We start from the raw sequence: 17135 nt of genomic DNA on the forward strand, positions 1-17135 counted from the left end.
TATAGAAAGGGCAGGCAGGTGGGCAGAGGAGGAAGGGTAGCTCTGCTGGTGAGGGATGGAATTCAGTCCCTTGTTAGGGAAGACATAGGGACTGATGAGGTAATCACTGTGGATTGAGTTGAGGAATTGTAAAGGCAAGAAGACACTAATTGGTGTTATCTACAGACCCCCAAATAGTAGCCCGGATGTAGGGTGTACGTTGCAGCAGGAGTTGTAACTGGCATGTAACAAAGGTAATGCCACTGTGGTGATGGGGGATTTCAATATGCAGGTAGACTGGGAAAATCAGGTTGGTTCAGGACCCCAAGAAAGAGAGTTTGTAGAGTGTCTGTGGAATTCTCTGCCTCGGAGGGCGGTGGAGGCAGGTTCTCTGGATGCTTTCAAGAGGGAGCTAGATAGGGCTCTTAAGAATAGGGGATATGGGAAGAAGGCAGGAACGGGGTACTGATTGGGGATGATCAGCCATGATCACATTGAATGGCGGTGCTGGCTCGAATGGCTAAATGGCCTACACCTGCACCTATTGTCTATTGAATGCCTCCGAGATGGATTCTTAGAGCAGCTTGTAATGGAGCCGACCAGAGAAAAGGCAATTCTGGATTTAGTGTTGTCTAATGAACCAGATTTGATAAGAGAACTCGAGGTAAAGGAACCGCTTGGAGGTAGTGATCATAATATGATTAGTTTTTATCAATTTGAGAAGGAGAAGGTTAAATCGGATGTGTCAGTGATGCAGTTAAACAAAGGGGACTATGAAGGCATGAGAGAGGAGCTGGCCAAGGTAGACTGGAAAGGAATCCTAGCAGGAATGACGGTGGAACAGCAATGGCAGGAATTTCTGGGCATAATCCGGAAGACGCAGGATCATTTCATTCCAAAAAGGAAGAAAGATTCTAAGGGGAGTAGGAGGGAACTGTGACTGACAAGGGAAGTTAGGGATAGAATAAAACTAAAAGAAAAGATGTATAACACAGCAAAGGAAGCCAGAGGATTGGGAAACTTTTTATACGACAACAGAAGGAAACAAAACGGGCAATATGGGCTGAAAAGATGAAGTAAGAGGGGAAGCTGGCCAGGAATATAAAGAAGGACAGTAAAAGCTCCTTTAGCTATGTTAAGGGAAAAAGAATAGCAAAGTCAAATGTGGGTCCCTTGAAGGCAGACATGGGTGAAATTATTATGGGCAACAAGGAAATGGCAGAAGAGTTGAACAGGTACTTCGAATCTATCTTCACTAAGGAAGAAACAAACAATCTCCCAGATGTACTGGGGGACAGAGGATCTAAGGGGGTAGAGGAACTGAAATAAATTTTCATTAGGCGAGAAATAGTATTGGGTAGGCTAATGGGACTGAAAGATGATAAATCCCCGGGGCCTGATGGTCTGCATCCCAGGATCCTCAGGGAGGTGGCTCTAGAAATAGTGGACGCATTGATGATCATTTTCCAATGTTCAATAGATTCAGGATCAGTTCCTCTGGATTGGAGGATAGCTAATGTTATCCCACTTTTCAAGAAAGGAGCGAGAGAGAAAACGGGGAATTACAGACAAGTTAGCCTGACTTCGGTGGTGGGAAAGATGCTGGAGTCAATTATTAAAGAGGTAATAATAGGGCATTTGGATAGCAGTAAAAGGATTAGTCCAAGTCAGCATGGATTTATGAAAAGGAAATCATGCTTGACTAATCTTCTGGAATTTTTTGTGGATGTGACAAGTAAAATGGATGAAGGGGAGCCAGTGGATGTAGTGTATCTAGACTTTAAGAAAGCCTTTGATAAGGTCCCGCACGGGAGACTGGTGACTAAAATTATAGCACATGGTATTGGGGGTAGGGTGTTTACATGGATAGAAAATTGGTTGCAAAAGTAGGAGTGAACGAATCCTTTTCAGAATGGCAGGCAGTGGCGAGTGGAGTGCCGCAAGGCTCGGTGTTGGGGCCGCAACTGTTTACCATATATATTAATGATTTGGAAGAGGGAATTAGGAGCAACACTAGGAAGTTTACGGATGACACAAAGCTGGATGGCAGTGTGAACTGTGAAGAGGATGTTAGGAGGTTGCAGGGTGACCTGGACAGGTTGAGTAATTGGGCAGATGCGTGGCAGATGCAGTATAATATAGATAAATATGAGGTTATCCAATTTGGTGCAAAAACAAGGGGGCAAATTATTACCTCAATGGGGTTAGGTTAGGTAAGGGGGGGTACAGCGAGACCTGGGCGTCCTTGTACACCGGTCACTGAAAGTTGGCTTACAGGTACAGCAGGCAGTGAAGATAGCTAATGGAATGTTGGCCTTCATAACAAGAGGATTTCAGTATAGGAGTAGAGATTCTTCTGCAGTTGTATAGGGCTCTGGTGAGACCACATCTGGAGTATTGTGTACAGTTTTGGTCTCCTAATTTGAGGAAGGACATCCTTGTGATTGAGGCAGTGCAGCATAGGTTCACGGGATTGATCCCTGGGATGGCGGGACTGTCATATCAGGAAAGATTGAAAAGACTAGGCTTGTATTCACTGGAGTTTAGAAGGATGAGGTAGGATCTTATAGAAACATATAAAGCTATAAAATGACTGGTCAAGCTAGATGCAGGAAAAATGTTCTCAATGTTGGGCGAGTCCAGAATCAGGGGCCACAGTCTTAGAATAAAGGGGAGGCCATTTAAGACAGGTGGAAAAAAACTTTTTCACCCAGAGTTGTGAATTTGTGGAATTCCCAGCCACAGAGGGCAGTGGAGGCCAAGTCACGGGATGGATTTAATTGGAGATAGTTAGATAAAGCTCTAGCGGCTGGTGGAATCAAGGGATATGGGAAGAAGGCAGGCAAGGGTTCTTGATTGGGGACGATCAGCCATGATCACAATGAATAGCGGTGCTGGCTCAAAGGGCTGAATGGCCTCCTCCTGCACCTATTTTCTATGTTTCTATGCATTATTCACCTTTATGTATTAACCCCACACAGAGACCTGATAATATCGTGGAGAAATACTATCCAAATGGCAGGAAGTTTCTCGTCATGTTCCCGGATGGAACCTTCACCGTTTTGTATCCAATTATCATCTAAGCTGTAACGGCAAAGGTAACTTGTGATGTGCAGTGTCACCATGGTCTGTGGAGCCAGATCTCCACTGTAATTTGTAAGGCAGCTGCCGATTGATGCTTAGTTCTGGTAGTCTTAGCTAGGACAGCAAGTGTGAGCAAGGAGAGCAAGACATCTCACTGTGAGAACGGATCACCCAGTCCTCCGTTTTCACCACCAGTGCAGTGCAAGATTAGTAGCAATGTCTTTTCAGGTGGACGCAATAGACCCAACAGTATTATCTTGAAAAACTGGGCAGGTGGGGTGGATAAGACTAATATTTATCCCTCCTCTAGTTGTTTGTGAGAAGTTCTGTGTACATATACATAGAACAATACAACACAAGAACAGGCCCTTTAGCCCACACTATATGTTCCAAACATGATGCCAAATGTCTCTGCCTGCACATGATCCATTTCCCTCCATTCGCTGCATATCCATGTTCCCATCTGGAAGCCCCTTGAATGCCACTATCCTATCTGTCCCCACATCCACCCCTGGCAGCGTGTTCCTGGCAACAAACGCACTCTCTGTTAAAAAGCACACATCGCCTTTAAACTTTACCCCTCTCAGCTTAAAGCTATTAGATTAGATAGAATTTATTACCACACAACCAGGGTCGGTGGAATTTGGGTTGTCAGCAGCGATACAATAATAAAGAACACACAACCACAATAAAAATGTAACACAAACATCCACCACAGCATTCATCACTGTGGTGGAAGGCACAACATTTGGCCAGTCCTCCTCCAATTCCCCCCCGTGGACAGGACCAGAGTCCAGAGTCAGTCCAGGATCGGCTCTTCCTCACCTATGCCCTCTAGTCCATGACATTTTCAACTTTGAAAAAAAGTCTATCCTAGCTATGCCTCATAATTTTATATACTTCCATTAGGTCTCCCCTCAACCTTTGATGTTCCAGATAAAACAACATCTTCTCCAGTATGCTGTCATTTATTGAAACACTGTTTCTGATCCTTCAGCCGATTGAGACTGTGTCAGGATTTGCCCCATGCAAAATATCCAAGACATTCCATTTTTGCTTACATTTGCTGCAATCTAATTATCATTTTAAAAGAGTTTAAAGCCTCTTCTTCAAAACGAATTTGTGGTTGTGAATTCCAGATGCTAGCCATCCCCCAGAAGCTGTCAGGCACACGGTAGTAATCTGATTTTTTGGACTAATGTTACCAACTGTTGCCGGAAGAGACAGAGGTAACCCCACCTCTGAGGTGGGACCATTTTCTGGGATCAATTGGTAGTTTGTTAATCCGGTTAACATCTAAATGATGCTTTTGGCCATCCTCTGGTTCTTCTTAACTTGCCCTCAGCTATCCCTCGGGTAATATCGCCATACAGACCTCTCCTCTCCTCCACGATCAGCTGGTTTACATCATATTTGAGGACCTGGATTGGAATGTAAGAATGCTGGGTGTCTTCCAGTCAACCGGTCATGGGACTTGTTACCATCCCAATCGACATATTTGGTGAGTGATCAAACAGTTGGGTACAAAGATCTCAGATGTGTTACGACACACTGGGGACTCCCTGCATTTGGACAGGTTTGTCATTGCTCTGTTCTGATGGGGTTGATCTGTACACGAGTTTTCTTACAGTCTGGTTTGTAAGTTGTTATCTTCCTCAGTTAACCCAAGGAGTCGGGAGCTGGTAAGGTCCAAAATCTATGAGTGGATAAAGTTGTCAGGTGGGAAAAGCCAGCTGTCATCGCTGCCCCCACGCTCACAATGACCCAGGGGTGCATCTGGACAAAACGCAAGAAAATAGGAGTAGACCACTCAGCCCATCGAGCCTGCCCTGCATTTCAAAATGTGTGAGCTGCTCCGGACCTCACTTCCTCCTCTGAACCAGTTTTCCGATATTTCAAAGGAAGTGACAATTCTCCTGTTTCATTGCCCTGCTCGGAGAAATAATTCTTCTGCAGGTGATTTCATACTCATCCGCTCCTGTTATCCAAATTGCACACCTAGGAACTGGAATGATTCAAGTAGGTTTTTGAGGATTCAGATCAAAGATTGGAGAAAGAACATTTCTCATAACTATGTTTATTATAGTAAAATGTAATATGGTTAAAAAAAATAATCAATAAAGCAACACATTCCTCGCCCTTCTGCTTGTTGTCTTCTGATACGAGTGGCGGTTTTTGGCAATGAATCTCAAGGACTTCTATCTCTCAGGGACTCCTGCTAATGATGGCTGGTCTGGACCACTTGAGGGTCCTTGCACTGCCCCAGATCCCATAGACTGTCCAGTGTAGGTTTGAGGGAGTGTTGCACCATCAGTGCCATCTTTCAGTTGCGGTAATAATGCCTGCCCCCATCAAGGCTGTAAAGGAACCATGGAGACTAATTTGATGAGCTGGTGATAGAGCCAACATTTATCTATTAATTGTCTCGACCCGAAACGTCGCCTATTCCTAGATGCTGCTTCACCCGCTGAGATTCTCCAGCATTTTTGTCTACTATCTATTAACCAATGTCATTACTGAAAAGTGAACTTGTAAAAACAAGAAATATTTAGCAATTTTAATGTATCCAATAAAGAAATAAAATACTATATTCTTATTATTTTGCATGGTATATTTATTGTAAAACATAACGTGCAAAATGTTAAAAAAAATAACCAAGCAGCACAAAAATACTCGGTAGCCAAATTTATCCTTAATCTGAAAACGACACCATCTTAAGATATTCAGACTGCAGATCTACTACTGAACAACTGCAACACCTGGTCAATATCAGGTTACTGTACATGGGATTGTGCTGTGCTTCTTTCCACATTACATTGGTGCTTCCCATCAGAGTGCAGTTACCTGAGAGGTGATGTGCAAAAGGTGAATCTTTCAGTCATTTCTATATGCAGAAACGTTGTGTCCTCACCAAGAATTATCGTTTCAAACATAATCTAAAAATTAAAAAAATGACATATGCTGGAAATCCAATCAAGTGTTCTGGATCTGTAACGTTAACTGCTTTTCTTTCCACAGATGTTGGCTGACCTGCTGAATGTTTCCAAAAATAATATGTTGCCTGTAAAGACCTTTTAGTGGTTGCGGCATTTTCTTGTGAGGATGTAATGCCTCCTGAATGTAATTACATGTCACTATAGCAACATAGTATCAAAACAGGGACTTGAATCACCAGAGTGCAGGCAGCTATTGACCAAATGCTGGTTATCATGATTGATCGGGATGGGGAATGGACGCTTGGCACAGATGTTGGGCCGAAGGGCCTATTTTGTGCTCTCTGACTAAAATATGGTCAGTGCTGCTGCCTTCCCACTCCCCGGTCTGCTCCCTCAGTTTGATACAGAGGTTGCTTTGGGGGGTGGAATGAGTGGGTCAGTCACAGGTGACGGTCTATCGATTGGTCTCTGCAACACAAGTCCAACTCCCAGATTCACAGTGTGCCTCTGTCCAGGAAGACTGCCTCATTGAACTTACCCCGTGTTAGCTCAGTTTTTGGACAACCCCTCTCAAGCTGTATGTATGTGACTGAACAGACTGTGAAAAGAAATAGAATGGTAGCATTTATTGCCCTTGACAAGGTGGTGGGAGAGCTGCTTTCTGGAACCACTGCAGTCCTGGTGAAGATGCTCCCACAGTCCATGGAGACGGAGTTCCAGGACTTAGTTCCAGTGAGGAAGAAGGAACAGCAATACATTTACCAGTAAGAATAGCTGCTTGGAGGGGAACCCACAAGTGGTGGTGTTCATGTACACTGTGGTCCTTGTCCTTGGTGGTAGAGATTGCAGGATCGAGAGGTGCTGTAGCCTGGGTGCGAGACTAGAAATACTGGAGCCATTGCAGCAGTAGTGGGGGGAGTGAATGTTTAGGGTGCAGTGCCAGTCAAGTGGGCTGCTTTGGCCTGGATGGTGTTGAGCTGAATCTAACTGCAGTTGTGCTGAATCTGTTCTCTTTCCACAGGATCAACCTGACCCCTCTCCGTGGATTATACTTCACTGAACAGGGAGTCGTCAAGATGCACTGGCAGTGGCGAGATTACGCGTACCATGTCCATGCACCACCGTATAACTCCATCAGCCTGAAATTAAGCCCCTTCATTAGCATCCACATCATTTCACGAGATCAGGTTTACGTCACATTCAAAAGGATGAAGAGAAGAATACGATTCAATGTGGGAGCAAAGCTGGTAGTAAGTGTCCTTGTGTGTTTAATGAGTAAAAATATTCCTCTGTCGCCGGTCATGTCTGTTGGGATTAGTAATGTGATTTGTCACAGTGGAGGAAGCACTCAGCCTAACAGATGGTCTTGTGCTGAGATCTGATCTGGTAGATTTCCGTGGAGAAGTTCATGGAAGCTAGGGAATTCAGGGAAGAGAATAGTCAGGTCATGAAACAAATCCACATTCCAAAAGAGGAAAAAGAGATGCAAAGTACTGGAGTAACTCAACAGGGGCAGCATCACTGGGGAACATGGATAGGTGATGTTTTGGGTTGGGACCATTCTTCAGTCCGATTGTGGGAGGGGAACGGAAGAAAGCTGCAAGAGAGGAGGAGCACGATAAAACCTGGCGAGTGATAGGTGGGTGTGGGTGCGGGGGGGGGATGGGGGAGGAGGGTTTAACATGCAGATGGCTGGACAAAGGCCAGAGATGAAAGACGTCAGATAAGGATAGGAGAGAAGCAAATTATGAAGCCAGAGGAAGGAATATAGGTGGAAGGGGAGAGGTGGGTGTGAGTCCAGGTAAGGGGGGGGGGAGGATTAATATATATTTTTGTAGGTTCGTAACCTAAAATTGGGAAATTCAATGTTCATACCGTTAAGTTGTAGCAACCCAAGCAGAATGTGAGGTGTTGGTCCTCCAGTTTGTGCGCACCCTCACTCTAACAATGGATGAGGTCTAGGACAGAAACATCAGTATGGGAATGGGAAGGAGAGTTAAAAAGGTTAGCAGTTGGGAGATCTAACAGGCCTTGGCGGACTGAGCGCGTGTTCATCGAAACAGTTGCCGTGTCTACGTTTGGACTCATTGATGTAAAGGAGGCCACAACTGGGATCCAAATGCAGTCGACAAGGTTGGGAGTTGTTGACAGTCTTAAAGGTGGATAAATCCCCGACCAAGTGTATCCTAGGACATTGAAGGAAGGTACTAGGCAGGAAATTGCTCAGATCCTAGCAGAGATATACATGTCAGTGATCACCACAGCTGAGGTACTTGAAGTCTGGAGGGGGGTTAATGTTGTGCCTTTATTTAAGGAGGGCTGGAAGGACAAACCAGGGAACTACAGGCTGGTGCATCTAACATCACTGCTGGGAAAGGTACTGAAGGAGATTTTGAGATGGGAGGGAAGCCTAAAACAAGAGAGCATAGATCGACAGGGATCGGTGCTGGTTCTATTGTCATTCACATGAACAATTTGGCTGAGCATGCAGTTGACATGGTTAATTAACGCATGGCATCAAAATTGGTGGTGCAATGGACAGGAAAGTTTATCAAAGATTACAATGGAATCTAGATCAACTGCCAGATGGAATTTAACTCAGACAAGTGCGAGGTATGGCATTTTGGCAAATTAAACCTTTTGGCTTCAAAAGTAAATGGCAGGACCCTGGGGAGTAGTGCAGGACAGAGGCACGTGTACTGAATGCAATGCGGGAGCCTCCCTCAGCCAGAGTCCTGATCGCTGTGTGAACTGGTTGGCCTCTAAGCTTTGCTCCTAATGGTGGATTCACTTATCTGCCAATCATTGCCCCCCATTGATGCTACTGATGTTTAAATAGTGCCAGAGTTAAAGCAAATCTTAAGTTTTCTCTTTCTGTGTTCATCTCCATGCAGCCGAGAAACCTTGAACAATCTCATGCAGCACAATCACGCATGAAAGGAGAAAAATATATCAAAAAAGCAAAAGGGAAAATCAACATGCTCCTTAAACAACTAAGAGAGCGTGAATGATCGGCATTTTCAGCACTACTATCTCACATTAGAGAGGCGGAATCTGCAGGTGGGAGCCAAAATTCAAGCATCCATACCTTTAAACTAAAGGGACTATTTACAAGTAAATCCATCTTATCCTGAAAATGTGAATGTGTACAATAACTCATGGATAGTTTGATCCACTTTTTCTTAGATGTGACTAATGAGATTTATGTTTTTTGCACCAATCCAGTTTCAAGCGTTTGTTTACCATTACCTTTGATTTATAGTTTCTAAATGTATCAGGAACGTTGACTACAATTGGAATTGATGGAGTGAAACATTTTACACATGGTACCTCCTACAGTTTATATATTGTCTATGTAGAGAAACAGTCAAATGCCTGTTATGGGTTAAGAGTATATTTTTCTATGGAATGTTAAAATGCACCAACTAATAGTTTACATTATTATTATTGTCATGTGTATCGAGGTGTAGTTAAAAGCTTTTCTTTTCATGCAATCCAGTCAAAGAAAAGACTATTCATGATTACAATTAAGTTGTCCACGGAGCAGGTAAAGAGTATAACATTGAAGTTTGATTAACGATAGTTCAAAGGCCTTCAATGAGGTAGATGGGGGGGGGGTCAGGATTGCACTTTAGCTGAGGAGGGGACTGTTCAGTTGCCCATAACAGCTATGAGGAAACTCCCTGAATCTGAAGGTATGCGTTATTAGTTAAGACCAAAGTTGGATCCTTGAAGACCGAAAAAGGTGAATTTATTATGGGGAACAAAGAAATGGCAGATGAGTTGAACAGGTACTTTGAATCTGCCTTCACTAAGGAGGACACAAACATTCCTGATATACTAGTGGCCAGAGGATCTGGGGTGACGGAGGAAATGAAGGATATCCACATTAGGCAGGAAATGGTGTTGGATAAACTGATGGGACTGAAGGCTGATAAATCCCCAGGGCCTATTGGTCTGCATCCCAGGGTACTTAAGGAAGTTGCTCTAGAAATTGTGGATGCATTGGTGATAATTTTCCAATGCTCTATAGATTCAGGATCAGTTCCTGTGGATTGGAGGGTAGCTAATGTTATCCTAATTTTTAAGAAAGGCGGGAGAGAGAAAACAGGGAATTATAGACCAGTTAGCCTGACATCAGTGGTGGGGAAGATGCTGGAGTCAATTATAAAAGATGAAAGAGCCGAACATTTGGATAGCAGTTACAGGATCGGTCCGAGTCAGCATGGATTTCCGAAGGGGAAATTATGCTTGACTAATCTTCCGGAATTTTTTGAAGATGTAACTAGGAAAATGGACAAGGGAGAGCCAGTGGATGTAGTGTACCTGGACTTTCAGAAAACATTTGATAAGGTCCCACATAGGAGATTAGTGGGCAAAATTAGGACACAGTATTGGGGGTAGAGTGCTGACATGGATAGAGAAGTGGTTGGCAGACAGGAAACAAAGAGTAGGGATGAGAGAATGGAGCAGCTGGGCTTGTACTCTCTGGAGTTTAGAAGGATGAGAGGGCATCTCATAGAAACATATAAGATTGTTAAGGGTTTGGACACGCTCGAGGCAGGAAACGTTCCCGATGTTGGGGGAGTCCAGAACCAGGGGCCACAGTTTAAGAATAAGGAGTAAGCCATTTAGAACGGAGACGAGGAAACACTTTTTCTCAGAGTGGTGAGTCTGTGGAATTCTCTGCCTCAGAGGGCGGTGGAGGTAGGTTCTCTGGAAGCTTTCAAGAGAGAGCTAGATAGGATTCTTAAAAATAGCGGAGTCAGGGGATATGGGGAGAAGGCAGGAACGGGGTACTGATTGGGGATGATCAGCCATGATCACATTGAATGGCGGTGCTGGCTCGAAGGGCAGAATGACCTACTCCTGCACCTATTGTGTATTGCGTTTTCAAACTTCTGTACTTCTACCCCAATGGAAGAGGGGAGAAGAAGGAGTGACTGGTCCTTGCCTATGCTGATTATGAAGTCAATGGAAGGAAGAATAGTTTGTGTGATGGTCTGGGCTAGAAACACAACTCTGCAATTTCTTGCAGTCTTGGTTGAAGCTGTTCCCAAACCAGGCTGTGAGGCATTCCCTATAAAATATTTTCTACAGTATATCTGTAGAAGTTGGTGAGGGTTGCTGGACAACCCGAACTTCCGAAGCCTTCTAAGAAGTAGAGGCGTTGATGTGCCATAGCTGAGATGTGGCTGGTCCAGGACAAATTGTCGGTGACTCCTGAAGCGTGTTTCTGATCTGTCGGACAGGTGTTTGGGGATTTTTCTTTATTATAGAAAGAATACTTTTGTCATCAGCTGTGGAGGTCTTCCTTGGCCTACCAGTCCCTTTGCGATTAGTAAGCTCACCAGTGCTCTCTTTCTTCTTAATGATGTTCCAAACAGTTGATTTTGGTAAGCCTAAGGTTTGGCTGTTGTCTCTAACAGTTTTATTCTTGTTTCTCAGTCTCATAATGGATTATTTGACTTTCATTGGCCCACTTTGATCCTCGTTGATAAACAGCAATAAAAGTTTCCAAAGGTGATGGAAAGACTAGGTGCTGAGAGTTCTCATACCTGCATTAAAGAGGCAATTAAACGCACCTGAGCAATTACAAATGCGTGTGAAACCACGTGTCCCAAACATTATGGTGCCCTGAAATGGGGGGGGGGGGGGGGGGGGGGGGGAGACACTATGTATAAACACAGCTCTAATTTCTACATGGTGAAACCAAAATGTATAAAAATGACCTTTATTAAAATCTGACAATGTGCACTTTAACCACATGTGATTTTTTTTAATTACAAATCTCAAGTTGTGGAGTACAGAAGCAAATATATCAATGATGGGTCTTTGTCCCAAACTTTCTGGACATTTCTTCCTGTGTGATCCCAGGCCTGTACAGGCTCAGCAGTGCAATGCTGGGCATCCCCAGCGCAAGCCAACTGCACTCACTAAATGGCTCTGGCTGCTGATGGGGGTTCATGCCAGCTGTTAAAGCTGTTGCAGAAGTTGAATGTTTACAGATGACCCTGATGGCACACAAATATTCAAACTCGCAGGAACTACTACAGAAAATAATATTTATTCAGACATTAAAATTTAAAAACACATAATTAAATGCAAGTTGAATTACAGCTGAAACAATTAAAATGGTGTGCTTACAATTTCCCTACCAGCCATTATATTCCACAGTGGAATTTAAGCGATCCAGGCTGGGCTACTGGTCTCCCCATCAGATTCCACAGTGCCAGCACTGGGTTTCAGTAATTCTGTAAACAGTATATACAAGTCCAGCAGCAATGCTGGTACCTCAGCAGAAGATCTGGCTTGTTCTCCATTTATCAGTTTGTTGTGCAATTTTGAATCATGTCAGAGAGAGCAAATTCTTGAAAATGTTTTTATTAAAACTGTCAGATTGCATTGAGAAACTGTGGACAGGCAAGTTTATATTATTAATTTCTATGTACATACAATTTACATTATGTAAACCCTTTTAAAACACCCAAAAATAATGTAATCAGAATCAGTGAATGGGATCTCGTTAGCTGTACCTGTCTCTGAAATAGACTACTGTAAGCATTAACTAGGAATTAAAACTAAAAAAATGTTTCTAAAGTATAAAATGAAGATACACCCTTTATAATAACTCTGGTAACGCTTGCCCACAATTATTTACAGTAGTAAAATGTCATTTTGTTCCATACCAGGAAACCAAATATATACATCGTGCAGTTCCCCCTAATTATTTTATAGAGAAAATCACTGTTATTTAACAACATATACATTCATATTACAGGACATGTTTCGATGCAAGCTGTTTTAACAATGCAACCTGCAAACTTTCTGGACAACCAGTAAAATAAAACAGATAAGATTTTTAATCTCATAGAATGTCTTATTCGGCAGTCAACTGGATGATTTCTGGAATTAATAATTCCAGCTACAAAAGTTTGGACATCTTAAGAACCAAGAGGGTGCCTCATGTTAGCATAGGAATTTGAGTGTGGAGGGTGAGGAGGAGGAACAGGAACTTTGACATTCTGCTTATCCTAGAACAGGAAATCAATCACAGAGCATGGATGGACCTTCCCGTTCCAGGTGTCTGCCTATCTATCTACTCGTACCGTATTAGCACGCGAGGAAATTGAGTTTTCTGAAGCCTTGGTGCAGACCTAATTGAAAGCAACTACTTCAATTCCAAAACCTTTCACTGAATCCAATTGCCAACTTTAACAGCCTCTTCAATGCACACAGCATTTTACTTCCAATTGAGCATCTCAGAGACAATTATTTATCTGCATGGATTAGAAAGTATGATAAACAGTTCTTTATAAATTATTTATGACTGGATATCCAAGTTAAAAATTAAAAGAAAAATGGGACAAATCAAATTTAAACCAGGTAGACGACTAATGTACTACGTTCATTTCAGCAATTTGAAATTAATCTTTGATTCAGAGAGCATTTAATGAATCATAGAGCATACTTTACAGAGTGCAGTAATACCTTAAGGCAACTGCTAATTTAGCTTGTTGTGATAAGGGAGCAACGAAGGACTTGATCAGGAAATTACCCAAAGAAGAGAATTGAGGCAGTGAGGAGACAGTGGGGGTTTAGGACCTGTGTTCTTACATAGAACTGGCATAAACTCTGCAAGACAAATCATTCCATTGAGATTCTCATTCTAATTTACTCATGTATCTTAACACACTCCATTCTCATTTGGTTAGTATTATATTAGTGAATGCTAAAATGCTTACCAAATGTTTTTCACAGTTCAAATTGCTGTGGGTTAAGAGCTAAGTGAGAGTTGATGCATTTATATATTTATATAGAACAATGTTTGCATTTGGGAGTGTGATCTATGCACAATTACTGTTCATTGCTATTGAAAACTTTCATAGTGAGTCATCTTTGTGCCGATCAATACTACAGTGTCTGTCTTTTTCTGTGACTTCTGCTGTTAGTGTCCTGTAACAATCAATGGACAGAATGTGCATAGATAACAAGAAAACGATATTCCCCAACTGTCTGCGGTTTCAGCTTGGTCCACAAAGGTGAGAAGTTTGCAAACTCATATAGAACTGTGAAAATGGAACTAAGCTTAAAGTACAAGAATAGTAAACCAGCCAGTCAGCACTGGCTTGGTAACTGAGTAAAATTGAACAGGAGGTGTAGCAGCTATGATGTATAATAAGAATCACATCGCCTGGCCTCATCTCAGAACAACCTCTGGAACACCCAGTTAAATCTGTTGTCCAGGAATCAATTGTCAGATTCGGACACTGAACTTCACTTTTGGGCCTAGGCTAACCCCAGCTATTGTGGTTCAAAGCTCCTGTTATCATACAAGTCCAGGCAGTTTCAATCCACATGCAAACAGCACCAATGATACTGCAGAGGCATGGCGATGGAAAGATGTCTACTTAAATTGGGGTTGAGACGAAGAGTTGAGGCAGAGGAACGGGAACTTTACTCCACACCTCACTGTGCTACTTTTTGATATTGCACAGGATGAGGATGTCTGAGATGGGAAGAGTTCCGTTCCCTCACCCTGCTGAGCATAGAATGCTAAATAAATAAACTGTGACTATAGATCACACACCAGTAACACAAAAGGGGAGAGTCAATTTGAACTCTCCTCTAGTATACCATACGCTTCAATGTTCCCTTTAATACGTCGTTCATATAACATTTGAGGCCAGCATGTCGGTACCAAGTTCAATGTACAACGTGGAGAAAATAAACACACTCACCAGGTAAAGAAACAAAAACCATTCAGACTTTGAGAAATAAGAATCTCCTTTAGGAAACCGCAGCCTTTCAATGATGAAGTGGAGCCTTTGGTAGGCAGGTCACACATTTAAGAACTGACTTTACATAAGGTAGCCCTTCACCTAACGTTATGAACAGGGGCCATTCCATTCAAGACCAGCTTTGGGTTTGGAGGTGACTGGGTAAATTATGTCACATTAAGTTCTTCACAAAACACCCATAACGTTTACCCGCAGTTCTGTAGTGCTTTCTGATTTCAATCAGTGATCCTAGAACTTCTCTTCGGCCAGCTGTTTTTCTCCGGGTACTGTCCGTTACCAGTGCTTCCCTCCACCAGTTAATGCCCAGGTGTTAGACATATTCCCATTTTCTCTTCATTGCATGACAACAGCTCTAATTGGAAGCTGACAATAGCAGATTAACCTGCAAGAAGAGGATGAAAAATTGAGAAGATGCGAATTAAAGATTGTCCAAAGTCTCTGACATATTCCCACTTCAAACTGAAGTGGAAGAGAGCGGAAATAAAATATATAACAGAACAGTGCAGAATCAGGACCCCTTGGCCCATGCTGTATATGATACCAAATTAAACTACAGGTGCACAACCTTTTATCCGAAAGCCTTGGGACCAGACACTTCTCGGATTTCGGAATGGAAGATTTTTAGCGTAGTTTAGGTAGGTAGCGCGGGCGGCTTGAAAAGTCTGGAGCGGCTGCCTCCACCCCGGAGACCGGGGAATCATTGTAAATCATTGCTTAAATGTTAGTCAGTTAGTTTGGGGATTTTATGTGGTGGGGGGGGGGGGGTGGTGAAGGGGGAAACTTTAATTCTTAGTCCCCTACCTGGTCGGAGAGGCGGGAAGCGGGCAATGCCTTACCGGGTCGCCGTGCAGTAAGCTCCAGAGCGTTGTGGCCGCCGACTCCCAACATCGCGGAGCTGGGGCTGCGGGCGTCCAGCGCCAGTTGGAGCTCCGACCCCGGCAACTCTATCCCTGGCGGCGCGGCTTTCCAAATCCAGCGCGGCCCGCGGCCGGACGCCCGCAGCCCCAGCTCCGCGATGTTGGGAGTCAGCGGCCACAGCGCTGGGATACCAGCGGGGAGCGGGCAATGCCTTACCGGGTCGCCGTGCGGTAAGCTCCGGAGCGCTGTGGCCGCCGACTCCCAACATCGCGGAGGTGGGGCTGCGGGCGTCCGGCCGGCGCTGGATTTGGAGCGCCGCACAGCCAGGGGTAGAGTTGCCGGGGACGGAGCTACAACCGGCGCCGCCCGCGACTGGACGCCCGCAGCCCCAGCTCCGCGATGTTGGGAGTCGGCGGCCACAGCGCTCCGGAGCTTACTGCACGGCGACCCGGTAAGGCATTGCCCGCTCCCCGCCTCTCCGACCAGGTAGAGAACTAAGAATTAAAGTTTCCCCCTTCACCCCCCCCCCCCCCTTCACATAAAAGCCCTCCAAACTAACTGACTAACATTTAAGCAATGATTTACAGATGTTTAAGTGTCTCCCCGGTCTCCGGGGAGGAGGCAGCCGCTACAGTAGTACAGACCTGGGCTGACCGTGGGTCGTTTCGGGTCAAGTTTGGCGCCAAACGCGAGCTTTGGTTTGCAGACGACATCCTGGAAAAAATGTCCGGTTTTCGGAGCTTTTCGGTTTCCGGAAAAAAGGTTGTGCACCTGTACTACCTTCTTCCAGAACATCTTCTATATCTTTTAATGTACATCCATTTGCCTATAAAAAAGCACCTTAAGCATCACTAACATAGCTGCTTCCACACCACCCCCAGCAGCATGTTCCAGGCACCCACCACTGTGTAAAAATCTTGCCCCTTGTATGGTAACCCATACACCCTGAATTTAGGAGGGCATCACGACTCCAAGTTTGACTGCTTCCACCCATGTCACTCCAGTGACTCACTGTGTGTGAAGTGGATACTGAGAGAGAATATTCAGGTCTTCTCCCTCTCAAAACATGTTACACTGGAATTTAAGAGCTTCATTTGGGGTCAAATACAGAATTTGGGGTCAAATACAGCAGGGACAAACTGCTAAATCAAGTCACACCACCCAATGCCCCCTTGTCCCCTCAAAGGTCATGTGCAGTTTGATAGAGATCTCTCATTGTAATTTTAAAGAAAATTCTAAAATGTGGAGTATACACACTGGCACCCATATCTTGGTTTGAGTGGCCTGTTCCAGTGTTTTATATTCCACACAATACAACACATTAACAACGTTTTCAAAAACAAATGAGATGTAGACCCTGGACACTAAGTGGAAAACTGGAACTGAAACCAACTCACCCCTGCAGTAGGGATGGAGAATGGACTTTACACAAGGGGCCTTTGAATAAAGGGAAGCTTCTCTATTTAATGTGTAGCAA

At 44.0% G+C, this 17135-nt stretch overlaps 2 protein-coding genes across 2 annotated transcripts in view; one reads left to right on the plus strand and one right to left on the minus strand.

Moving 5' to 3' along the window:
- Positions 1 to 9685, plus strand: part of erich6b (glutamate rich 6B) — a 34764-nt gene extending 25079 nt beyond the window's left edge. Inside the window, exons 13-16 of the mRNA XM_033032872.1 lie at positions 2961 to 3043; positions 4409 to 4564; positions 7021 to 7249; positions 8894 to 9685. Of these exons, the coding sequence (XP_032888763.1) occupies positions 2961 to 3043; positions 4409 to 4564; positions 7021 to 7249; positions 8894 to 9010 (585 nt within the window). The 3' untranslated portion in view covers positions 9011 to 9685. The remainder of the gene's footprint in view (positions 1 to 2960; positions 3044 to 4408; positions 4565 to 7020; positions 7250 to 8893) is intronic.
- A 2362-nt stretch (positions 9686 to 12047) lies between these two features.
- Positions 12048 to 17135, minus strand: part of cog3 (component of oligomeric golgi complex 3) — a 51055-nt gene continuing 45967 nt past the window's right edge. The window contains exon 23 of the mRNA XM_033032873.1: positions 12048 to 15182. Within this exon, the coding sequence (XP_032888764.1) occupies positions 15153 to 15182 (30 nt within the window). The 3' untranslated portion in view covers positions 12048 to 15152. The remainder of the gene's footprint in view (positions 15183 to 17135) is intronic.

The sequence above is a fragment of the Amblyraja radiata genome, chromosome 14 (genome assembly GCF_010909765.2).
Source record: "Amblyraja radiata isolate CabotCenter1 chromosome 14, sAmbRad1.1.pri, whole genome shotgun sequence".
Classification (NCBI taxonomy): domain Eukaryota; kingdom Metazoa; phylum Chordata; class Chondrichthyes; order Rajiformes; family Rajidae; genus Amblyraja; species Amblyraja radiata.